Source organism: Struthio camelus, chromosome 34 (genome assembly GCF_040807025.1).
Source record: "Struthio camelus isolate bStrCam1 chromosome 34, bStrCam1.hap1, whole genome shotgun sequence".
Lineage (NCBI taxonomy): Eukaryota > Metazoa > Chordata > Aves > Struthioniformes > Struthionidae > Struthio > Struthio camelus.
The window spans coordinates 229,873-254,236 of record NC_090975.1 but is presented as its reverse complement, the minus strand read 5'-3'; the positions used below and the strand labels follow the sequence as shown (position 1 = coordinate 254,236).

At 61.6% G+C, this 24,364-nt stretch overlaps 2 protein-coding genes across 3 annotated transcripts; one reads left to right on the top strand and one right to left on the bottom strand.

The window, feature by feature from the left end:
• The first annotated feature begins 540 nt into the window (after window positions 1-540).
• Window positions 541-9,080, top strand: THAP7 (THAP domain containing 7). The gene is made up of 5 exons (XM_068923455.1): window positions 541-644; window positions 5,173-5,252; window positions 7,101-7,256; window positions 8,165-8,305; window positions 8,389-9,080. The coding sequence occupies exons 2-5, from the start codon at window positions 5,173-5,175 to the stop codon at window positions 8,918-8,920; spliced, it is 909 nt and encodes a 302-aa protein (XP_068779556.1). The 5' UTR covers window positions 541-644; the 3' UTR covers window positions 8,921-9,080.
• A 643-nt stretch (window positions 9,081-9,723) lies between these two features.
• On the bottom strand, window positions 9,724-24,000 carry SLC27A5 (solute carrier family 27 member 5). Of its 2 annotated transcripts, XM_068923432.1 has the most exons (11): window positions 21,789-21,993; window positions 21,365-21,662; window positions 15,817-16,026; window positions 14,751-14,909; window positions 13,176-13,300; window positions 12,885-13,079; window positions 12,196-12,286; window positions 11,756-11,954; window positions 11,451-11,548; window positions 10,638-10,768; window positions 9,724-10,136 (listed from the first exon to the last, which is right to left on the bottom strand). In XM_068923432.1, exons 1-11 carry the CDS (start codon window positions 21,975-21,977, stop codon window positions 9,960-9,962), a joined length of 1,872 nt encoding a protein of 623 aa, XP_068779533.1. In that variant the 5' UTR covers window positions 21,978-21,993; the 3' UTR covers window positions 9,724-9,959. The 2 variants fall into 2 exon arrangements, with proteins under 2 accessions (XP_068779533.1, XP_068779532.1); XM_068923431.1 differs by having other exon boundaries at window positions 21,365-24,000.
• Between the last annotated feature and the right edge of the window lie 364 nt (window positions 24,001-24,364).

The window sequence follows — 24,364 nt, the reverse complement described above, 5'->3', positions numbered from 1 at the left end:
GACAATGGCACAATGGAGCCCGATGGATGGGGTTGGTCACGCCCCCTCGCTCCCAATTGGCCCACGGGGCTGTCACTCACCGGCACAAACCCCTCCCCCTCTGCCTGCCCCCAGGGGCCCCAAAGTACCCCAAAACCCCATGTAGGGAGGGCCTTGAAACACTCAAAAAAACCAGTTTGGGGGAGCCTCAAAACAGCTCTGACACCCCGGGAGGGGAGTACTCGAAACACCCCAAAAGCCAGGCTGGGGGGGGCCTTGAAACACCCCAAAACCCCAGTTGGGGGAGGGCCTTGAAACGCCCAAACCCCTGCTGCTCCCCCCTCCCCCCTCCCTCCGCTTTGGGAGAGCCTTGAAACTCCCCCACCTCCCTGCGGGGGCGGGGCTCGCGTGGCTAAATGTGGGGGGGGGGGCGGCGGGGCGCGCCCGGCCAACGAGAGCGCCGCATGCAAATATCCGCCGCGGCGCGGCCAATGAGAAAGGAGGGAGGGGCGGGGCGCGGGGGAGTCTCGCGAGAAGTGTGGGGGGGGGAGACGGGAGGAGCCTCGCGGAGGTCTCGCGAGAGCGGCGGCGGCGGCGAGGGAAGGAGGGAGGCGGCGGGGGGGGGAGGAGGCCGCGCGCTGCGGCGGCGGGATGGGAGCGCCGAGGTGAGGCCGGGCCCACGGCGGGGGGGGGGGGGAACCGGGGCGGAGCCGGGGGGGGAAACCGGGTTGGGGGGGGGATCCCCGGGGCCGCCGGTGGCTCCAGCTCCGCCCCTTCCGGCCCCCCCCCACCAGCGACCGCGGCCCCCCTAGCAACAGCCCCAGCTGGGCCCCCGTGACGTCATCTTCCCCCCCCCGGGGACCGCCATGAGGGGAGGGGGGGCCTAGGGCATCAACGGGGGGGGGGGAAGCACCTGGGGGGCTGGGTCAGGTCGGGGTGGGGGGATGTGTCTGGCTGTGGGGCAGCTGTGGTGGGGGGTGTGGGGGTCTGGGGTAGGTCTGGAGGGGGCAGCTGGGGGGCTGGGTCAGGTCGGGGTGGGGGGGTGTGTCTGGCTGTGGGGCAGCTGTGGTGGGGGGTGGGGGGGTCTGGGGTAGGTCTGGAGGGGGCAGCTGGGGGGCTGGGTCAGGTCGGGGTGGGGGGGATGTGTCTGTCTGTGGGGCAGCTGTGGTGGGGGGTTGTGGGGGTCTGGGGTAGCTCTGGAGGGGGCAGCTGGGGGCTGGGTCAGGTCGGGGTGGGGGGGATGTGTCTGTCTGTGGGGCAGCTGTGGTGGGGGGTGTGGGGGTCTGGGGTAGGTCTGGAGGGGGCAGCTGGGGGTCTGGGTCAGGTCGGGGTGGGGGGGATGTGTCTGTCTGTGGGGCAGCTGTGGTGGGGGGTGTGTGGGTCTGGGGCAGGTCTGGAGGGGGCAGCTGGGGGTCTGGGTCAGGTCGGGGTGGGGGGGATGTGTCTGTCTGTGGGGCAGCTGTGGTGGGGGGTGTGGGGGTCTGGGGTAGGTCTGGAGGGGGCAGCTGGGGGTCTGGGTCAGGTCGGGGTGTGGGGGATGTGTCTGTCTGTGGGGCAGCTGTGGTGGGGGGTGTGGGGGTCTGGGGTAGGTCTGGAGGGGGCAGCTGGGGGTCTGGGTCAGGTCGGGGTGGGGGGGATGTGTCTGGCTGTGGGGCAGCTGTGGTGGGGGGTGTGGGGGTCTGGGGTAGGTCTGGAGGGGGCAGCTGGGGGGCTGGGTCAGGTCGGGGTGGGGGGGATGTGTCTGTCTGTGGGGCAGCTGTGGTGGGGGATGTGGGGGTCTGGGGTAGGTCTGGAGGGGGCAGCTGGGGGGCTGGGTCAGGTCGGGGTGGGGGGGATGTGTCTGGCTGTGGGGCAGCTGTGGTGGGGGATGTGGGGGTCTGGGGTAGGTCTGGAGGGGGCAGCTGGGGGGCTGGGTCAGGTCGGGGTGGGGGGGGTGTGTCTGTCTGTGGGGCAGCTGTGGTGGGGGGTGTGTGGGGGTCTGGGGTAGGTCTGGAGGGGGCAGCTGGGGGGCTGGGTCAGGTCGGGGTGGGGGGGATGTGTCTGGCTGTGGGGCAGCTGTGGTGGGGGGTCTGGGGGTCTGGGGTAGGTCTGGAGGGGGCAGCTGGGGGGCTGGGTCAGGTCGGGGTGGGGGGGATGTGTCTGGCTGTGGGGCAGCTGTGGTGGGGTGTGTGGGGGTCTGGGGCAGGTCTGGAGGGGGCAGCTGGGGGGCTGGGTCAGGTCGGGGTGGGGGGGATGTGTCTGGCTGTGGGGCAGCTGTGGTGGGGGGGTGTGGGGGTCTGGGGTAGGTCTGGAGGGGGCAGCTGGGGGGCTGGGTCAGGTCGGGGTGGGGGGGATGTGTCTGTCTGTGGGGCAGCTGTGGTGGGGGGTTGTGGGGGTCTGGGGTAGGTCTGGAGGGGGCAGCTGGGGGGCTGGGTCAGGTCGGGGTGGGGGGGGTGTGTCTGTCTGTGGGGCAGCTGTGGTGCGGGGGTGTGTGGGGGTCTGGGGTAGGTCTGGAGGGGGCAGCTGGGGGGCTGGGTCAGGTCGGGGTGTGGGGGATGTGTCTGTCTGTGGGGCAGCTGTGGTGGGGGATGTGGGGGTCTGGGGTAGGTCTGGAGGGGGCAGCTGGGGGTCTGGGTCAGGTCGGGGTGGGGGGATGTGTCTGGCTGTGGGGCAGCTGTGGTGGGGGGTGTGGGGGTCTGGGGTAGGTCTGGAGGGGGCAGCTGGGGGCTGGGTCAGGTCGGGGTGGGGGGGATGTGTCTGTCTGTGGGGCAGCTGTGGTGGGGGGTGTGTGGGGGTCTGGGGTAGGTCTGGAGGGGGCAGCTGGGGGGCTGGGTCAGGTCGGGGTGGGGGGATGTGTCTGGCTGTGGGGCAGCTGTGGTGGGGGGTTGTGGGGGTCTGGGGTAGGTCTGGAGGGGGCAGCTGGGGGGCTGGGTCAGGTCGGGGTGGGGGGGATGTGTCTGTCTGTGGGGCAGCTGTGGTGGGGGGTGTGGGGGTCTGGGGTAGGTCTGGAGGGGGCAGCTGGGGGGCTGGGTCAGGTCGGGGTGGGGGGGATGTGTCTGGCTGTGGGGCAGCTGTGGTGGGGGGTGTGGGGGTCTGGGGTAGGTCTGGAGGGGGCAGCTGGGGGGCTGGGTCAGGTCGGGGTGGGGGGGATGTGTCTGTCTGTGGGGCAGCTGTGGTGGGGGGTGTGGGGGTCTGGGGTAGGTCTGGAGGGGGCAGCTGGGGGGCTGGGTCAGGTCGGGGTGGGGGGGATGTGTCTGTCTGTGGGGCAGCTGTGGTGGGGGGTGTGGGGGTCTGGGGTAGGTCTGGAGGGGGCAGCTGGGGGGCTGGGTCAGGTCGGGGTGGGGGGGGTGTGTCTGTCTGTGGGGCAGCTGTGGTGGGGGGTGTGGGGGTCTGGGGTAGGTCTGGAGGGGGCAGCTGGGGGGCTGGGTCAGGTCGGGGTGGGGGGGATGTGTCTGTCTGTGGGGCAGGTGTGGTGGGGGGTGTGGGGGTCTGGGGTAGGTCTGGAGGGGGCAGCTGGGGGTCTGGGTCAGGTCGGGGTGGGGGGGATGTGTCTGTCTGTGGGGCAGCTGTGGTGGGGGTGTGGGGGTCTGGGGTAGGTCTGGAGGGGGCAGCTGGGGGGCTGGGTCAGGTCGGGGTGGGGGGGATGTGTCTGTCTGTGGGGCAGCTGTGGTGGGAGGTGTGGGGGTCTGGGGTAGGTCTGGAGGGGGCAGCTGGGGGTCTGGGTCAGGTCGGGGTGGGGGGGATGTGTCTGTCTGTGGGGCAGGTGTGGTGGGGGGTGTGGGGGTCTGGGGTAGGTCTGGAGGGGGCAGCTGGGGGGCTGGGTCAGGTCGGGGTGTGGGGGATGTGTCTGGCTGTGGGGCAGGTGTGGTGGGGGGTGTGGGGGTCTGGGGTAGGTCTGGAGGGGGCAGCTGGGGGGCTGGGTCAGGTCGGGGTGGGGGGGATGTGTCTGTCTGTGGGGCAGCTGTGGTGGGGGGGTGTGTGGGAGTCTGGGGTAGGTCTGGAGGGGGCAGCTGGGGGGCTGGGTCAGGTCGGGGTGGGGGGATGTGTCTGGCTGTGGGGCAGCTGTGGTGGGGGGGTGTGGGGGGGTCTGGGGTAGGTCTGGAGGGGGCAGCTGGGGGTCTGGGTCAGGTCGGGGTGGGGGGGATGTGTCTGTCTGTGGGGCAGCTGTGGTGGGGGGTGTGTGGGGGTCTGGGGTAGGTCTGGAGGGGGCAGCTGGGGGTCTGGGTCAGGTCGGGGTGGGGGGATGTGTCTGGCTGTGGGGCAGCTGTGGTGGGGGGTGTGGGGGTCTGGGGCAGGTCTGGAGGGGGCAGCTGGGGGGCTGGGTCAGGTCGGGGTGTGGGGGATGTGTCTGTCTGTGGGGCAGGTGTGGTGGGGGGTGTGTGGGGGTCTGGAGTAGGTCTGGAGGGGGCAGCTGGGGGTCTGGGTCAGGTCGGGGTGGGGGGGATGTGTCTGGCTGTGGGGCAGCTGTGGTGGGGGTTGTGGGGGTCTGGGGTAGGTCTGGAGGGGGCAGCTGGGGGTCTGGGTCAGGTCGGGGTGGGGGGGATGTGTCTGTCTGTGGGGCAGCTGTGGGGGGTGTGGGGGTCTGGGGTAGCTCTGGAGGGGGCAGCTGGGGGGCCTAGGGTAGCTTGGGGGGGCTCCTAGGGTGTGGGGGGGGGCACTTGGGGATGCTCTGGGTGGTACTGAGGTTTTTGGGGGGGGCATCGGGGCTCAGAGGCAATTCTCAGGGGGCAGTGGGGAATATCTGGGGCTCTTTGGGGCACCTAGGGTGTGGGGCATCTCGGGAGGGCATCTTGGGCATCTCTGCATGGGAGACAGGGATTTGGAGGGGCCTGGGGTGTTTGGGGGGGGCTTATGGGGCTCTGGTGCAGTTTTGGAGCTTCAAGTGTCTCGGGGGGGCTTATAGAGTTTGGGGGGGGCGTTTGTGTGTGCATGACGGGCACAAGTAGTGCAATACAGGGGCTGGGGGAGGGGGCTGTGTTTGAGGAGGGGGAAATGAGGTGTTAAGGAGGCTGAGGGGGGGCCCTGGTTGTATGTGGGGGGCACTTGGGGCTCTATGCCCCTCGGTGCGGGGTAGCTATTTGGGAGGCTCATGGGAGCCTGAGGTGCTCTGGGTGCAGGTGGGTGTTTCAGGGTCTGATGGCAGGGGCGGGGGGGGGGGGTGGTTGTTACCTACAGCTGGGCCTTTCTCACCTCTTTTTGCCCCCCGGCTCCCAGATGCCCCGTCACTGCTCTGCTGCCGGCTGTTGCACCCGCGACACCCGGGAGACCCGCAACCGAGGCATCTCCTTTCACCGGTGGGTGCCCGCTGTCACCCTCTGGGGGGCTTGGGTTCATGTGCCCCCCACTCACTGCCACCCAAAATGCTTTACTTAAGTGGGTTCTCCCTGTTTTCTTTATTCTGAGGATTTGGTCTTGGTGGCTCCCCTTCTTTTTAGGTTTGGTTTAGTCTGGGGAGTTTTCTGGTTTAGCAATGGTTTGGCCCAGGTGGGCCCCCTCCCCCCCCCCGAGAGCAATGGTTTGGCCCAGGTGGGCCCCCTCCCCCCCCGAGAGCAATGGTTTGGCCCAGGTGGGCCCCCTCCCCCCCCCGAGAGCAATGGTTTGGCCCAGGTGGGCCCCCCCCCCCCGAGAGCAATGGTTTGGCCCAGGTGGGCCCCCCCCTGAGAGCAATGGTTTGGCCCAGGTGGGCCCCCCCCCGAGAGCAATGGTTTGGCCCAGGTGGGCCCCCCCCCGAGAGCAATGGTTTGGCCCAGGTGGGCCCCCCCCCCGAGAGCAATGGTTTGGCCCAGGTGGGCCCCCTTCCCCCCCCCGAGAGCAATGGTTTGGCCCAGGTGGGCCCCCTTCCCCCCCCCCGAGAGCAATGGTTTGGCCCAGGTGGGCCCCCTCCCCCCCCCGAGAGCAATGGTTTGGCCCAGGTGGGCCCCCTCCCCCCCCCGAGAGCAATGGTTTGGCCCAGGTGGGCCCCCTCCCCCCCCCCCGAGAGCAATGGTTTGGCCCAGGTGGGCCCCCTCCCCCCCCCCGAGAGCAATGGTTTGGCCCAGGTGGGCCCCCTCCCCCCCCCCGAGAGCAATGGTTTGGCCCAGGTGGGCCCCCTCCCCCCCCCGAGAGCAATGGTTTGGCCCAGGTGGGCCCCCTCCCCCCCCCGAGAGCAATGGTTTGGCCCAGGTGGGCCCCCTCCCCCCCCCGAGAGCAATGGTTTGGCCCAGGTGGGCCCCCCCCCTGAGAGCAATGGTTTGGCCCAGGTGGGCCCCCCCCCGAGAGCAATGGTTTGGCCCAGGTGGGCCCCCCCCCCGAGAGCAATGGTTTGGCCCAGGTGGGCCCCCTTCCCCCCCCCGAGAGCAATGGTTTGGCCCAGGTGGGCCCCCTTCCCCCCCCCGAGAGCAATGGTTTGGCCCAGGTGGGCCCCCTTCCCCCCCCCCCGAGAGCAATGGTTTGGCCCAGGTGGGCCCCCTCCCCCCCCCGAGAGCAATGGTTTGGCCCAGGTGGGCCCCCTCCCCCCCCCCGAGAGCAATGGTTTGGCCCAGGTGGGCCCCCTCCCCCCCCCGAGAGCAATGGTTTGGCCCTGGTCGGCCCCCTCCCCCCCCCCCGAGAGCAATGGTTTGGCCCTGGTCGGCCCCCTCCCCCCCCCGAGAGCAATGGTTTGGCCCAGGTCGGCCCCCTCCCCCCCGAGAGCAATGGTTTGGCCCAGGTCGGCCCCCGCCTTTGGGGATTAGTTTAGGCCAGGTGCATTCCCCCCCCCCCCCCCATTTGGGAATGGATTAGTCCAGGTGCATGTGTGCCCCTATTTGAGAATGGTTTGGCCCAGGTGCATCTCCTTCCCCCCCCCCCCCCCATTGAGGAGTGGTTTGGCCCAGGTGCATCTCCTTCTCCCCCCATTTAGGAGTGGATTGGCCCAGGTGCCTCTTCTCCCCCCATTTAGGAGTGGTTTGGCCCAGGTATCTTCTTCTTTCCCCCCCCCATCTCAGCATGGTCCAGCCCATCCCTTGCTTTCACCAGAGCCTCCCTGGACCGTTCCATCTGCAGATGCTTTAGCTGGGGGGGAGGGGGTGGAGATTTTGGGGGTGGAGCCTCACAGGACTCCTCCCCCCCACCAGGAGGGGAGCTGACATATCCCCCCACCCCCCCGCATCCCCCCCCCTCCCCAGGCTGCCCAAGAAGGACAACCCGCGGCGCGCCATGTGGCTGGAGAACAGCCGCCGGCGGGACCCCAGCGGGCAGGGCCGCTGGGACCCCGCCTCCAAGTACATCTACTTCTGCTCCAAGCACTTCGAGAAGAGCTGCTTCGAGATAGTCGGCTTCAGGTAGCTAACGAGGGGCTTAACGGGCCGGGCTGCCTCCCCCCTCCGCTGCCCACAATGGGCTGGTCCAAGCCCCCCACCACCACAGCAAATGGACCGGTCCAATTAAGGAGCCCCCCCCCCACATTAATGATGCATCAGTCCCGACTTCTTGACACGGTCCCTCTTCCCCCTCGCCAATCCCCGGGGAGGCTTTAGTCCACCCCCTCCCAAAATGGAAGTGGTTCATTCCATCCCCCCCACCATCTGCATGGGCTCACCCCCGTGCCTCAGTTTCCCCATCTGTGTTTCCCCCGTCTCCTGCTCCCCTGGGATGCCCCAGGGCTTCGGGGCACCCTGAGGACCTTGTGGGTTTTGGGGCACCCTGGACCCTGCCCCCAAGCTTTTGGGCCCCCTCCATGGGCTTTGGGGCACCTGAAGAGCCCTCCAACGTTTTGGGGCACCCTGGTTTCCCCACCACCACCACCAAACCCCAGAGTTTTGGGGCATCCTTGGGACTTTCTTGGTTTTGGGGTGCTCTAGGTACCCATGTGAGGTTCCCCCCCCCCCCATGGGAGCCCTCCTAAAACCCCTGGGGCTTTGGGACCCTCCAGGCTTTGGGGCACCCCAGGGACCTCACAAGGCTTGGGACCCCCATGGATTTTAGGACTCTCCCCCCCAAAACACCCCTAAGAGGCTTTGGGATCTCCCTGCCCGGGGTTTGGAGCATCCCAGGGACCCTGCAAGCTTTGGGGACCCCATAGGCTTTGGGTCACTCGAGGGGTCTTGTGGGATTTGGGACTCCCATGGCTTTGGGGTCGCCCCAGGGCTTCGGGGCACCCTGTGAGGCCCCCCCTAGGCTTTTGGGGTGCCCCTGTTCTCCCCTCCGTCCCCCCCGCCGTGCTGCCTGCTGACGCGCTCTCCCCCTGCAGTGGCTACCACCGCCTCAAAGAAGGAGCCGTTCCCACTGTCTTCGAGTCGGCCTCCCCCAAACCCCCCCGGACCACCAAACCGAAGCCCCCCACGCCCCAGAGCGACCCCCCCAAGCCTCTCCGAGCCAGCAGGAGGTGGAGGTGAGTCCCCAGGGTGTCATGGGGGGGGGGGTCACGGGACAGCGCCGGGCAACGCTAACCCGGGACACGTTTCCCCCATGCAGGCGGGACCCGGCCCCTTCCCCGACGGAGCCCCCCTTCTCCACCGACGTCTCCTGCTTCCCCCGGGAAGGGGAGGACCCCGCCGCCCCCGCCGGCGACCACGGCGGTGTCCCGGCCCTCCCCGGCCCTTCGGGTGCCCGGGGCACCCTCCCGGACAGCCTTTTGGTGGCTACGGGCGACGAGGAAGCCACGGCCACCCCGGCGCTCCCCGAGGGTGAGCCCCCGACCCCGGCCCGCCCCGTGTCGCCTTCCCTCTACATGCTGCGCCTGCCGCCGCCGGCCGGCGCCTACATCCAGAGCGAGCACAGCTACCAGGTGGGCAGCGCCCTGCTCTGGAAACGCCGCGCCGAGGCCGCCCTCGACGCCCTCGACAAAGCCCAGCGGCAGCTCCAGGCCTGCAAGCGCCGGGAGCAGCGGCTCCGGCTGCGCGTGGGCGAGCTGCAGCGGGAGCGCCGGGCGCCTGCCGAGGCCCGCCGGCCGCTCAAGGAGCCCCTCCAGGTCTTCGAGCTGCAGCTGCTCAACGACGGCGAGTGATGCGCCGGGTACCCTCGGCACCCGGCTTTTTTTTTTCCCCCCTCCACACCCAACCTCCGCTCCGGCGCTGCCGGGAAGGCTTGTAAATAAAAAAAAAAATCCTCTTTTCTATGAAAAGCAGAGGGCTGGCTCGCGTCCTGCGGCCTCGCCTGGAGAGGTGATACTGGTGTTGAGGGCCCTTTTCTCGTGTCGTTTGGGTTCCCACCTTCATGGAGGAGAACCCGGGCGGCTTTCCCGAGCTGATTTAGCTCACTGATCTGGCAAAAATCCTGCGGGGAGAAGTAAATTGTTGTTGTGCTGGATCGGGGAGCTAAACCAGCTCAGCAAGCCCAGGGCAGGGGCAGGGGTGAACAACGGCCGTTGCAGGGGCTCGGTGTGCGTCTTGCGTCTCCTGTAGAGGAACAGAGGAGCTCAGGAGCTCCTGTCTCGTACTGGCTACCCCAAACCAGTCCCAGTATCCTGTTGTGGCCTTCCAGCAGCAGGTAGACCAGCGCGTGTTGCGTTTTGGGGCACCCACTTGGGCCATGGAGCCCTTTTTGGGCTTCCTGCCTCACCAGCCCGTTGCAGGCAGCCGGGGTGCTCTGCGGGCGAGCAAGAAGCTCTTGCTGCACGGGAAGCAGCTTTATTCCCGAGCGCCCTTACCGTCCGTCGGCAGAGAGGACGTTGGGTGCGATTCACCCAGGCAGGGAAAAACCCTCAGGTTCATCCCTGGCGGATATCCCTTTTCAGCCGGGCGCTCGCTGCTCCAGCATCACCAAGAGCGTCGGAGCTGCTGGGGCAACACCTGGGCAAAGCTGACCCGATTAACTGGAATTAAGCCCTTTAATTTCCGCAACCAACATGGAAAAGGCGAGAGCCAGCTCACCGCCCTCATCACGCCCCGGCTCCTTCCTAAATTCCCTGAGGACAGCACCTCGTTAGCAAAAAAACCCTCCTGATTAGCACTAGATTGTCCCACCGATGGCCTGGAGGCAATTACTGCCCCAGGGCCCGGCGTGGGGGCCCTCATGGAGAACCCTCTGCAGCACAGTAACTTTCTCTACAGTTTGAGCCTTGTCTCCAGGATGTCCTTGTAGATGTTGTGACTCAAGGGCACGTAGGATTTCTTTGTCTCGTCCAAGAAGAAGAGCGGGTCCTTGATGACGTTGGGGTCAAACCCTTCTTTGACGAGGTTGCCTTTGCGCTGCTTGAAGGTCCCCGTGATCTCCAGGACATCCTGTGGGGACCGACACCGTTACCGGCACAGGGTGATCAACACTGTTACTGGTAGAGTGGGATTAGCGCTGTTATCAGCCTGGATGTTGGCATGGTGGAATGATGCCGTTATCAACAGAGGGTGACTGATGCTGTCATCAGCACAGCAGGACCGATACCATTATCGATAAGGGGTGTTGCGGAATAACCGGAATACAATGTAGTGGTTTATCCCACCAGGGGTGATTGACACCATTACCAACATGGCAGGACCAACGCTGGTATCAACACGGAGTGATCAACACTGTTACTGACGCCGTTACCAGGATGGCAGGACCGATGCTGTTATTGGCACAGGCGACTGACACCGCTATTGACAACGATGTCATTAGCACGGTGGGACCGATGCCGATACGGGCTCAAGATGACGAAGAATGGAGTGGGGAGAGGGCTCAAAACTCTTGTCTTGTGAGATCCCGCCCCCAACAGTGTCATCGCGCGGACCGAAGCCGGGGCCCCTCACCTGGAGCCGCACGAAGCGGGGGGTGGCGTAGCTCGGCAGACACTCCTTGGCGTGCGCGTAGAGGCTCTCGCCCTCAAAGCTCATCCCGGGCTTGAGGCGGATGGCCGCCATGCCGCACTTCCCCTCGCACCCTGGAAGCCACGACCTTCGTCGGGGACTGGCCGGCGACCAGGTCTCCCCGTTAAAAATGAGGTGGTTTCTTGGCACGGACCTTTTGTGCTCCAGCTTACCTTGGGGGCTGTTCCCAGTGGGCTCTAGGGCCACTACGGGGGCACGGTACGTGCCCAAAACGATACTGGATGCTTATTTGGGTGACCAAGTCCCGTTTTAGTTTTCTTGGTGGCTGCTCGGACCATTATGGGGGCATGGTGTGTGCCCAAAATAACATGGCACACTTATTTGTGGTGACTGAGTCCTCCTTTAGCCTTCTTGGTGGCCTCTTAGGTCCTTACGGGGCACATTGTGCACCCAAAACAATGCTGGGTGCATATTTTGGGTGACCAAGTCCTGTTTTAGCCTTCTTGGTGGCTGCTTGGACTATCACAGGGATGAGTTCTGTGCCTGAAGCGATGCAGGATGCTTATTTGGCACATCCAAGTCCCACTTTAGCCTTCTTGGTGGCCACCTGGACTCTTATGGGGGCACATCAAATGACCGGAATGATGCTGGACACTTATTTTGGATAACTGAGCCCCATTTTAGCCTTCTTGGTGGCCACTTAGACCATTATGGGAGCGTGTCGTGTTTCCATTTGGCCAGACACTTATTTTGGACAACCGATTTCCACTCGTCTTCTCACTGCCCGATACTCACCTGGCACAGACACCCCGTAGACGTTGACCTCCTGGATGAAGTTCACAATGGCTAGTGCCGCCTCTACCTCCGTGGTTGCCACATTCTCGCCTTTCCAGCTAGGGAGAGAAGGCAGGAAGCTGTGAGGGGGGGGATTTGGGGCTGAGATCACATTCCTCCGCTCTCGTCGCCGCCTCTATCCCTCTTCGGCACATTGGGGTGCTCATGTCTGCTCAGTGGAGGCGCCCACTTTTGCATTTTCTGCCCCTGGCCCAGCACCCATGCCACTGGCTGAGACAGCGACACGAGAGTAGGGAGAGAGTTACCGGAAAGTGTCTCCCACCCGGTCCTGGAAGTAGAGGAATTTTTCGTGGTCCATCATGAGGAGGTCACCGCTGTTGAAGAAAGCATCGTCTTTCACCAAGACGTTCCTCAAGATCTTCTTCTCCGTCTTCTCAGGATCTCCAGCATAGCCATGGAAAGGGGTCGTCTTGGTGATTTTGATGACCAACAGCCCGGCCTCGCCTTTGGGGAGGGAAAGGAGGATTGCAGGCCACTTGGCAACCCCAGCGGCTCCGGGGAACATCACCTCCAGGCCCCAGGTGGTGCCCGCCATTTCTCTGAGGGTCTGGAGAAGCAATCAGCAGCAGCACGCTGCCTGCCGCAGCGGTTTTAGAGCAGTGATGCGGCGCATCAGCACCAAGAGGTGGCTTTGATGGCATCTCAACCCTGAAAAAAGGCCCTCACGAAGCTCATCCCTTCTTACCAGGGCGGACCCGGATGCAGAAACCTCGCTCGTCGCGTATGGGTTCGTCCCGCTCCACATCATACCTGATCAGCTCAAAGGAAGCAAGTATCTGCGGGGCAGAGGAGGGAGAAATCAGTGGCGGAAGAGAAATGTGGGATAAATAAGAGTGAGGGGGCAGGCACCACACTTCCAACGCGAGTAAAAGATGTTTTTAAACAGAGTCCAGTCCTCCGTTACCCGCAAATTAAAGCCTATGGATTATCCTCTCCAATCACCAAACTCCCAACGTCCTGGGCAGAGGCTTGTTTTCTCCAGCTCCTTTCCCTCCAAGCTAATCACCCTGGGCTCCCTTTATATCCAAATGAGATTTAATTAAGCATATTCAACGGTTCAGCCAAGTTCATCCTCCATATTTTCCTATAGTGGAGGACCAAGAGCCACAACAATGGCAGGTTGCAGGTAAAGGGCAGAAAAACACAACCCACACAGTTCTGTGGGTGTTTGTTGAGGCAGGATGGAGATGGCATGGTGGGGGCACCCCAAAAATGGTCTTAAAGGAGCAATGGAGTCAATGCCAGTGGGGCAGCATCGGCCACCCCAATGGAGGGGGATCCTTGAGGATGCACCACCTCTATGGGGGGATCTCTCGCGTCAACCTTACCTTACGGACGTCATTGGCTCCCCCAAGGAAATCACTGCTCACTCACCTTGAGGAACGTGTTGGCCCTTCCCACGGCGCCGATCTTCCCCGTGTAGTTGATGAAGCCGGCGTTGCCCTCGGTGGCCCCGTAAAACTCCCGGATGGTGATGGGCCCGAAGCGCTGGAGGAACTCCTTCCACACGTCCGCCCGCATGCCGTTGCCCACCGCCATGCGCACGCTGTGGTCCCGCTCGCCAGGGCGCTGCGGGGCACCGAAGGGACGGGTCGTCTCAGCTTCACGCCCCGGCAGGATGGATTATTCCCCTCCCTTCTGCTGTCCCACAGCCTGGGTTGTTACCTTGGGCGTGTTGCAGAGGTAGCGCATGAGCTCGCCCACATACTGGATGACGGTGACGTTGTAGCGGCGGCAGTCATCCCAGAACTGGGAGGCGGAGAACTTGACCCGCAGGACGCAGGTGGCTCCTGCAGGGACACGGTGGGGTGATGGGGACCGTGCACCTTCCCCACCTCCCTTCTCCTTCCTGTGCCAGTGAAACCCTCTCCGAGCTCCCCATCCACTGCCGCATCGATTCAAAGAAGGGGCAATAACCAAAATTAGCTTTATCCGTCCATCCCCGCATCTGTCTACACAGCTCCCCCTCCCTTTTTCTCTCTCTTTTTCACCCTTTCTCATTCTTCTCCATCCTGACACATTTCTCCATAAACATTCATCCAGGCTCTACAAAGATCGATCCACCCACCTGTCCCCATGCTTGCCATCCATCAACACCCTTCGTCTTTTCTCCTTCTTTCTGTTCTCCGTCAGTCCCCCAAAACATCTGTCCATCCATGCATCCCCCCTTACCTATATTCCTCTCTCCTTTTCTCTCATTTCTTTTCCTTCTTCCCCGTCCTTAAACATTTCTCCATCCGTCCATCCTCACACCCATCTACCTATACTGATACTTTTCTTGCTTCCATCTTTACATATTTCTCCATCCATCCATCTCCATGCGCCTCTGCCTCCCCACTCACCCATTTGTTCATTTAGATACCTCTTTCCTTTTCTCTCCAAAGCTCCTTCCCTTCTTTCTCTTTTCCTCTGTCCTGACGTTTCTCCATCCATACCTCTGCCTCCTTAAACATGTCTACCCGTTCTTCCCATGCATAGCCATTACCCTTTTCTCTCCAAGTCTGTTCCCTTCTTTTTCTTTCCTCCCCTATCCTCGTGCATTTTTCCATCCATCCATCCATCTCCATGAATATCTATTCATCCTCACGCCTACCCCTTACCTGGGTAGCTACTTCTTTTCTCTCCAAGCCTCCTCTTTCCTTTTTCTCCTCCCTCCTGACACATTTCTCTATCCGTCCATCTCCATAAACATCCATCCATCCTCACACTTCCCCGTTATCTGTATTTACTCCTCCCTTTTTTCTCTTTTTTCTTCCTCCATCTATCCATATCCATGGATGTCTGCCCATCTATCCCCTTATCCCCTGCACTTACCCAGTATCTGTACAGACACCCCTCTCCTTTTCTGTCCAAGTCTTTCCATGCCCTCCTTTCCTTTTCTGTCTTCACACATTTTTCTGTCCACCTCATAAAGCATCCATCCATCCAGCTCCATAAAACATCCATCCATTCATCCTTCCTTCTCCATAAAACATCCCTCCACCCACCCATCCATCTGCACACTTACCCATATAGATATCTTTCCTTTTCTCTTTTTCTTTTCTCCTCCATCCCCCCATTTTTGTCATCTATCTCCATAAAACATCCATCCATCCCCACATTACCCCTCTATCCATACAGACACCTCTCACCTTTTCTCTCCTTTCTCTTCCCTCCTCCCTTCCTACACGTTCCTCCCTCTGTCTATCCTTGGGTCCCTTCCCTGCACTGGTGAGGCCCTGTCGGGTGCGCGGTACATACCGACCTCCAAGCACCCTCCCAGCCCGATGAGCAGCGCGGCCGAGTGGTACAGTGGCAGCACCGTGTACATGACGTCCTCAGCCCGGAGGCCGCACAGCCGGGGCAGGTTGGCTATCAGCATCAGCTTCTTCTCCGTTATCACCGCTGCTTTGGGCAACCCTGAGGCAAAAAAAAAAAAAAAAAAAAAAAAAAAAAGGGAGGCAGGGATTGGTGGGAAAACCCTTACTGAAGGTGTCCATGTGGGTCATGAGGCCTCAGGGATGCGGGATGGGATGTGAGGGTGAACTCCTTCCCTAGTGGGGTGTCCCACATGGGAGGGGGTGAATACGTGGTTGGTCTCTGTCCTTGGAGGTCTTCAGGCCTTACTGAGATTATGCCATGAGGAATCTGGTCCAAACGGACCTGCGTTGGTCAGAGTCAGACCTGTTTTGGTCAGGGTTGGTCCGGGGAGGTCTTGTCTCCAGTGGGGCAAGGCCAGGGACAGACCAAGGGAGATGGTCGGTCTCTGTCTTTGTTGGTCCTCAGACCATGCTGGGAGAATCCCATGAGGAACCTGGTCCAGATGGTCCTGGTTGGGACAGAACCAGGGAGAGACCCAGGGACATGGTGGGTCTCCATCCTTGAGGATGCCCAACCTTCACGTGGACATGGCCATGAGGAACCTCGTCCAGATGGGCCTGCAATGGCCAGGGTTGGATCTGGAAGCCCCTAGATGTCCCATCCCCCCTGCCCCAGTAGGAACAGAGCTGGGAAGACGCCCATGGTGGTGGTGATCTCCTCCTAGGAAGTTTTTAACCCTCATATGGATGTGGCGAAGAGGCCCTGTGATGGTCATGGTGCTGAGAGTCCGCAAGGCCCTTCTAACCTCCCCAACCATCTTGTCAACCCTTCTGGCTTGCTCAATGAAGGGGGCTCAACCCCCACCAGGCGATCTGCCAGGCCCTACAACACCCAAATCCTCCCAGGTGCTGTTTCCCAGGGAGGAACCATCCTTCCCCAAACCGAGGAGGAGGGTGGTCATGGTGGGGGCACCTTGAATTCCTCATCTGGGGTTTTGGGATCCCACCTGTGGTGCCGGAGGTGAAGATGTAGATGGCCTTGGAGTTAGGCGTGACGTCAGCACGGTGGTGGGCCGGCAGCGGGTCGTCGGAGGCTGCCTCGATGCTGGGCCCCAGGGCCTCGACGCCCGGCGTTGGCGATTTGTCACTCAGGTAGAATACACGAATGCCGTCCTGCCGCAGGGCTGGCAGCACCTCTTCAATGGCGGCCTGGAGATCTGCAGGAGCCGGCAGCGAGGGGATGGTTGGGGCACCCATGGGGACACCTGGCCTGGGCCGCCCAGAGCTGGGGGGGGGGGGGGGGGGATGATCCAGTGGGTGTCCCAGGTCTCCCAAGAAGCCCAAAGAGGTGCCTCAACCAGACGGGAATCCCAAATGCACGGCCAAGCACCCCAGACGGGTGTCCTGAGGACCTCAAATGGTGCCCCGATCAGATGGGCAGCCCAGGCATCCTGGGTGGGTGCTCTGAAGATTCCAGCTGGGCACGTGATGCACCCCAAATGGGCACCCTGATCAGATGGGCATCCTGGGTGGGTGCTCTGAGGATCCCAGCTGGGCACGTGATGCACCCCAAACGGGCACCCTGATGAGATGGGTGCCGTGGGCATCTCAGACAGGGACCCCAAGGGTCTTAGATGGGCACCAGAGCCAGATCAGTGCTGCAAGTATCCCATTCAGGAGCCCTGGGCATCCCAGATGGGCACACGATATGCCCCAAAGGGGCACCCTGATCAGATGGGCACCCCACATGGGTGCCCCGAGCACCCCGGACAGGTGCATCAGGGACCCCAAATGGGTGCCCTGATTACATGGGCACCGCAGAGGGTCACCTCGACCAGCTGAGTGCCCTGAGCAGCCCAGACGGGCACCTCTGAGGTGCCTCCTGCTTGGTGTTTTTTCGGCCTCCTGCCCCAAAACACATCCTCGGGGCTCAAATAAGAGATGTCGTGGAAAGACTGCCAAGGCTTGTCCGCGCATCGGACTACTACCCTCTGCTGATCTTCCATGTGGGTGCTAATGACACAAAAGGCAAACTGGAAACCATCAAACAGGACTTCAGAGCTCTGGGAATGGTGGTGAAGGGTCTGGGAGCCCAGGTCGTTTTCTCCTCAATCTTGCCTGTGAGGAGGAAGGGCGGGAGGAGGAGTAGACGAGTTTTCCAAGTTAACAGCTGGCTGCGCCGCTGGTGTTGGCAACAGGGCTTTGGTTTCTATGACCATGGGACCCTGTTTGAAGATCAACAGCTGATGGGGAGCGATGGGATCCACCTTACCAAGCGGGGCACGCGTGTCTGTCTTCTCCAACAGATTGGCCAGCCTGGTAAGGAGGGCTTTAAACTAGGCAAGATGGGGGAAGGGGAGTACTCAGTAAAACACCACTCAAGTCAGGATGCCTCCAGCGGGTGCATGCAGCCAGGGGAGACAGCAGGGAACATGGCTGTGGAGGATCCTCTTGTACCTCTCCTGAGAAACCTTCCTGCTCGATTGCCTCTCTGAAATGCCTGTACACCGATGCGCGCAGCATGGGGAATAAACAGGAAGAGTTAGAGATCTGTGTGCGGTCACAGGGCCATGATCTCGTTGCAGTGACAGAGACATGGTGGGATAGCTCACATGACTGGGATGCTGTCATGGATGGCTATGTGCTTTTTAGGAAAGACAGGCCAGGAAGGCGAGGTGGTGGAGTTGCTCTTTATGTGAGGGAGCAGCTAGAATGTATGGAGCTCTGCCTCGGGGTGGATGAAGAGCAAGTTGAGAGCCTGTGGGTAAGGATTAAAGGGCAGGGTAAGATGGGTGACACTGTTGTGGGGGTTTACTACAGGCCACCTGACCAGGAGGAAGTCATCGATGAGGCCTTCTACCGACAGCTGGAAGTAGCCTCACAATCACAGGCCCTGGTTCTCACGGGAGACTTCAACCACCCTGACATCTGTTGGCAAGACAGCACAGCTAGGCACAAACAGTCGAGGAGGTTCCTGCAGAGGATTGATGATAATTTCTTGACGCAGGTGGTGGAGACGCCAACGAGGAGAGGTGCATTGCTAGACCTTGTACTAACAAACCAAGAAGGTCTAGTTGGAGATGTGAAGGTTGGGGGCAGCCTTGGCTGCAGTGACCATGAGATGGTGGAGTTGAGGGTCCTACGAGGAGGCAGCAGGGCAATAAGTAGGATTGCAACGCTGGACTTGAGGAGAGCTAACTTTGGCCTCTTCAGGGACCTACTTAGGGGAATCTCCTGGGGTAGGGCCCTAGAAGGAAGAGGGGTCCAAGAAAGCTGGTTAATATTCAAGCGTCACTTCCTCCAGGCTCAAGACACGTGCATCCCTCTGAGTAAGAAGTCGAGCAAAGCGGGCAGGAGACCTGCCTGGATGAGCAAGGAACTCCTGGCCAAACTCCAGCAGAAGAAGGAAGTGTACAGAATGTGGAAAAGGGGACAGGCCACTTGGGAGGAATACAGGGACGTTGTCAGAGCATGCAGGGATGCGACAAGGAAGGCTAAGGCCCTTTTGGAGTTAAATCTGGCAAGGGATGTCAAGGACACCAAGAAGGGCTTCTTCAAATACATCAATAGCAAAAGGAAGACTAGGGAAAACATGGGCCCGCTGCTGAATGAGGCGGGTGCCCTGGTGACGAAGGATATAGAGAAGGCAGAGTTATTGAATGCTGCCTTTGCTTCAGTCTTCACTGCTAAGGCCAGTCCTCAGGAATTCCCGACCCTGGGGACAAGAGAGAGAGAGTCTGGAGAAAGGAAGACTCTCCCTTGGTGGAGGAGGAACGGGTGAGAGATCTTTTGTGCAAACTTGACATCCATAAATCCATGGGCCCCGATGGGATGCACCCACAGGTGCTGAAGGAGCTGGTGGATGTTATTGCTAGGCCACTCTCCATCCTCTTGGAAAGGTCCTGGAGATCAGGAGAGGTGCCTGAGGACTGGAAGAAAGCCAATGTCAGCCCAGTCTTCCAAAAGGGCCAGAAGGAGGAGCCAGGAAACTACAGGCCTGTCAGCCTCACCTCCATCCCTGGAAAGGTGATGGGACAGCTCCTCCTGGAGGTCCTCACTAAGCATGTGGAGGACAAGAAGGTGATCAGGAGTAGTCAGCATGGCTTCACCAAAGGGAAATCATGCTTGACCAATCTGATAGCCTTCTATGATGGGATGACTGGCTGGGTAGATGAGGGCAGAGCAGTGGCTGTTGTCTCCCTGGACTTCAGCAAGGCTTTGGACACTGTCTCCCATCCCATCCTCCTAGGTAAGCTCAGGAAGTGTGGGCTAGATGAGTGGACAGTGAGGTGGATTGAGAACTGGCTGGATGGCCGAGCTCCGAGGGTTGTGGTGAATGGCGCAGAGTCAAGCTGGAGGCCTGTAGCTAGTGGTGTCCCCCAGGGGTCAGTGCTGGGTCCAGGCTTGTTCAATATATTCATCAATGACCTGGAGGAAGGCACAGAGTGCACCCTCAGCAAGTTTGCTGATGATACTAAACTGGGGGGAGAGGCTGACACACCAGAAGACTGCGCTGCCATTCCGAGGGACCTGGACAGGCTGGAGAGGTGGGCAGAGAGGACCCTCCTGAAGTTCAACAAAGGCAAGTGCACAGGGTCCTGCACCCAGGGAGAAATAATCCCATGCACCAGTACAGGCTGGGGGTTGACGTGCTGGAAAGGAGCTCTGCAGAGAAGGACCTGGGAGTGCTGGTGGACAACAAGTTAAGCATGAGCCAGCAGTGTGGCCTTGTGGCCAGGAAGGCCAATGGTCTCCTGGGGTGCATTAGGCAGAGTGTTGCCAGCAGGTGGAGGGAGGTGATCCTGCCCCTCTCCTCAGCCCTGGGGAGGCCTCCCCTGGAGTACTGTGTCCAGTTCTGGGCTCCTCAGTACAAGAGAGACATGGCACTCCTGGAGAGAGTCCAGTGGAGGGCTACCAAGAGGATTAGAGGGCTGGAGCACCTCTCCTAGGAAGAAAGACTGCAAGAGCTGGGCCTGTTCAGCCTGGAGAAGAGAAGACTGAGAGGCGATCTCATCAACGTGTACAAGTATCTGAAGGGGGAGTGTCAAGAGGATGAGGCCAGCGTCTTCTCCGTGGTGCCCAGCAACAGGACAAGAGGCAACGGGCAGAAACTGAAACACAGGAAGTTCCACCTAAACCTGAGAAAAAAACTTCTTCCCTGTGAGGGTGACAGAGCCCTGGAACAGGTTGCGCAGAGAGGTGGTGGAGTCTCCTTCCCTGGAGATATTCAAAACCCGTCTGGATGTGATCCCGGGCAATATGCTGTAGAGGCCCCTGCCTGAGCAGGGGGGTTGGACTAGATGATCTCCAGAGGTCCCTTCCAACCTCAACGATTCTGTGATTCTGTGATCCCTGCAGCCGTGACACAAAGAAGGAAAGGACCTTGTACCCCAGCGAGGGGCCGGGACCGCCCGCCCCTGCCAGCTGGTGATGATTAACTCATGGCCTCGATGAAACACTAATTAGAGCTTAGGGTCATTACCCTCTAATGAGCAGCTGTAACATGCAATGGGGTATGTGAGCACAGGCATGGACACGTGTGTGCAATGGGATGCACGTGCAGTGGGCTACGTGAACACACGTGTGCAGCAGCACGTGTGAGCACAGCCACGAACACGTATGTGCACCGGGGTCCGCCGGCGCGGATGTGGACGTGCACGTGCAACGAGGAGGGGGCACGCACACAGAGCCACGAGCGCACACGTGCAATGGGACACGCAAAGCCAGCCGGGCACGCTCGTGTGCAACGGGCTACACAAAGACAGGCGGGACCGGGGCGGGGCGGGGGTGGGGGGGGCGGACACGCAAACCACACCTGCTCGCAGCCGTGTGCAAGCAGCGCCGCTTTGCTCGGTCCCGTCACATGGACACCGCACCCCAGACGTGACCGCACCGCTCCCCAGGCCAATACGTGAGCGCACCGGCACCGAAGCGCCTGCTCGCACGAGCACGTGTGCAAACACGCACGGACGCTGACACGTGTGCACGTCCATGCAAAGGCACCGATCCACGTGCCGATCCACGCGTGGACGCTGACCCCCCCCCCCCCGGGGCGCAAATGCAGGCACGCATGCTGACGTGTGTGCGAGCGCATGCACAGACACCAACATGCGTGCAGGGACACCGAAACATGGGTGTGCACACGTGCAGGCACTGACGAGCACGGCAATGCATGCATGTGCTCTGAAACACGCGCAAACACACGCCCAGACCCGGCCACAGCCGCGAACGCACGCACCAACGCTGACACGCGTGCAAAGGCATAAAAGAACAGCAGTGCGCGTGCAAATGACAGCGGGGCACGCAGGCAAGGACGCTGGCGGGCGCAAGAGCGGGCGCGCGCCTGCAAACGCGGGCACAGACACCGCGCGCACGCAGAGCCGCCGGCGACGCGTGCAAACACGTGCGCGGCCAAACGACGCGGGCAAACGCAGACCTCCCCCCCCCCCAACCCACCATCCGGCCACGCGTGAACCCACCAGCATGCACACGCGCGCACGCGGGGAGACGGAGGAGCAGAAGCACCCGGCGGGCGGGCGGCGGAGCGGCACTCACCGGGGCTGGCGAGCATCACGGCGGCCTGAGCGGCGGCCAGCGCGTGCCGCAGCGCCCGGCCCCGGGCGTTGCAGTTGAGACAGGCCATGGCGCAACCCAGCTTGGCCAACGCCAACCAGGTCCAGACGTAGGTGGGACCGTTGGGGAGGAAGACGGCGACGGTCTGACCCCGGCGCAGCCCCGCGTACCGAGCCAGGGCGCGGGCGGCGCGGGAGCTGCGGCGCTCCACGTCCTCGTAGGTGTAGAGCTGGTGCTGGAAGCAGAGCAGGGGCCGCCGGGGTTGGCGGCGGGCGTGCTCCTGGAAGACGTCGAGGAGGGTGACGGGCGGCCGGCGGGCCAGGCGCCGCTCGCAACGCAAAGCCGCCCGCACCATGCAGGCGCAGGCCACCGCGTCGACCCACAGGTAGGGCGCCAAGCGCCTCACCAGCGCCGGCAGCAGCAGCAGCAGCAAGCCCGCCGCGGCGGTGCCGGCCAGGAGCAGCATGGCGAGGACTCGGCGTGCCGGCACCGCGGGAGCCAAGGTCCAGCGGCGGTGGTGGAGCGCGCACCTCGTCCGGGCTCGCCGCCAGCCTCCCACCCCGCCTCCGCTGCTTTTGCGCAACAGGGTTCCCATTTCTTTCCTCCTTTTCCCAGCGGTTCGGGGAGGAGGGGGGAGGCGGGCAGATCTGCTTGCAAACGCTGGGATTTGGGGGTTTTTTTGGTGGTGGTGGTGTCGTTTTTTTCCCTTTTTTCTCCCCCAACCCCGGCGCGGGGTGGGCAGCACCCATACCCGTCCCTCCGTCCTGCGGTCTATCCCTCCTTCTCTGCCCTCCCTCCGTCTGTACCCCGTCTGTCCCACGGTGCAGGTTCTGGCCATACAGCTGTTCATCCATCCATCCATCCATCGGTTGAGGTTGGCCATCCGTCCTTCTTGGGGCTCCTCCGGTCTGGCTGCAGAACTAGCCAGCCATTATGTTAAAATTAGCCGTCTCATTGTCTATCTCTCTATCCAGCCATCAATTTATCTATCTAAGTCTCCAGCTAGCCTTCTCTGGTCTCTATCCATCCAGCTGCTTGTCTTTTTATCCTTCCAGCAGGTTAAGGTTATCCATCCACCACTCCAGGCATCCACCCAGCCATCCACCCACCCATCCATCCATGTATCTGTCCATCCATCCACCCACCCATCCGTCCATGTATCCATCCATCCATCCACCCATCCATCCATGTATCCATCCATCCATCCACCCACCCATCCATCCATGTATCCGTCCATCCATCCACCCACCCATCCATGTATCCATCCGTCCACCATCCATCCATCCACCCTGTCCATCCATCCCTCCATTCAGCTTTCTGTTGTCTCACCCCATTTCTGTCTATCGATGTACCCCAGCGGAAGGGTTAGGTGGTCTGGCTGGCCGTCCAGCCCACCCTCCCTGGCTTTGGGGGTCACGGCATGGGATCTACGTGGAGGCATCTTTGTTAGCAGACCATGCTCGTTCAGGCATCCTGGGGTGCCCAACATGGATGAGCGGGAGCTCACCAAGGCCTGGGTCTCCCGCAGGGAGAGGAGAACATCTCCATCCAACCCCCAACGCATCCATCCGACCCCCAACGTCTCCAGCCAGCCCTCATCTCCAGCCAACCCTCAACGTCTCCAGCCAACCTTCAACATCTCCATCCAACCTCCAATGTCTCCATCCAACCCCGAACGTCTCCATCCAACCCCAAATGTCTCCAGCCAACCCCCAATGTCTCCATCCAACCCTCAACGTCTCCAGCCAACCCTGAACATCTCCATCCAACCTCCAATGTCTCCATCCAACCCCCAATGTCTCCATCCAACCCTCAATGTCTCCTTCTTTCCTCCTTTCCATGGGAAAAGGGGGAAACCAGCGCTCCTTGCGTTCGCTTTGTCGCAGCTCCCGTCAGAAACGTCCTTCTACAAAATCCGCTTTTTCTTTTTGGTTTTCCTCCACTTTATTTGAAAACCTGCCTCGTTTTTAGCCCTTTCCAGGAGGGAACCACTTGACCCCGAACCGGGACCACCTGGATCCGCACCCCCCCCCCTTCGCCCCCCCGCCAACCCTGCGTGCGAACACCGTGCATTAAATGAGCTCTCATTAGTTAAAAAAAAAAACAACAAAGCCTTTTTTTGTTACCATCAAGCCCAGGCTGGGGCGCAAACAGCCCGGCAAGCTTCGTCTTGCCAGGCTAATTAACTGCGCTGCTAATTAAAAAGCTTGAGAAAAGCAATGGGTTGAGCGTGGCCTTGCACCGGGCGCCTCACCTTTCCCTCCCATGCGATACTCTGCCCCAGCTGCACCATAAAAACCATCACGGGATCGACCGGGTGTTTTTTTTGTTTGTTTTTTTGTTTTTTTTTCTGGTGGCGGCTGCCAGAAGAACCAGCCCGGGGCGGACGGGGCGGGCGAGAGGCGCCCGGTTCTGCCCTTTGCCCCAACCGAGAGGGTTTTGCAACGCGGTGGGACGGGCGGGCGGGAGGGCGTTCGTCGCCTTACCGGCTCCCGAGCCAGGCTCCGTTCCGCCGGCGTCCGGGCGGCATCGCCGAGGAAAATCCCCGGAGCGGAGCTGGGACGTCGTCCTGGGCAGGGGATGGAGGAAGACGAGACGTAGCCGAACCGCCCCGGTTTCACCCCGGTTTTGGGTCTCTCCCCCCCCCCCAACCCCTGGTTCTTTGCAATCAGGCCCCCGGTTTCGCTAAGGAGCGCCGGGGGCATCGAGGGCGCCCCGAGCATCCGCAACGTCCCGCCGGCATCCCCCGCTCGCTGGGGAAACGTCGGCCGGCGAAACCCTCCGCCTTCGCAAGGCGCGCTGAAACCCTCCGCAAACGGCCGTCGGCCCCCAAAAAAGCAGCATTAAACCCGGCAGAAATGGAAACGCTTCTCCCTCCCCCCCCAAAAAAACAAAAAACCTCTCCAGAAATGGAAATCTTCCCTAAAAGGAAGGGGGAAAAAAAGAAATATATACATATATATATCCTCCGCACCGGGTGAT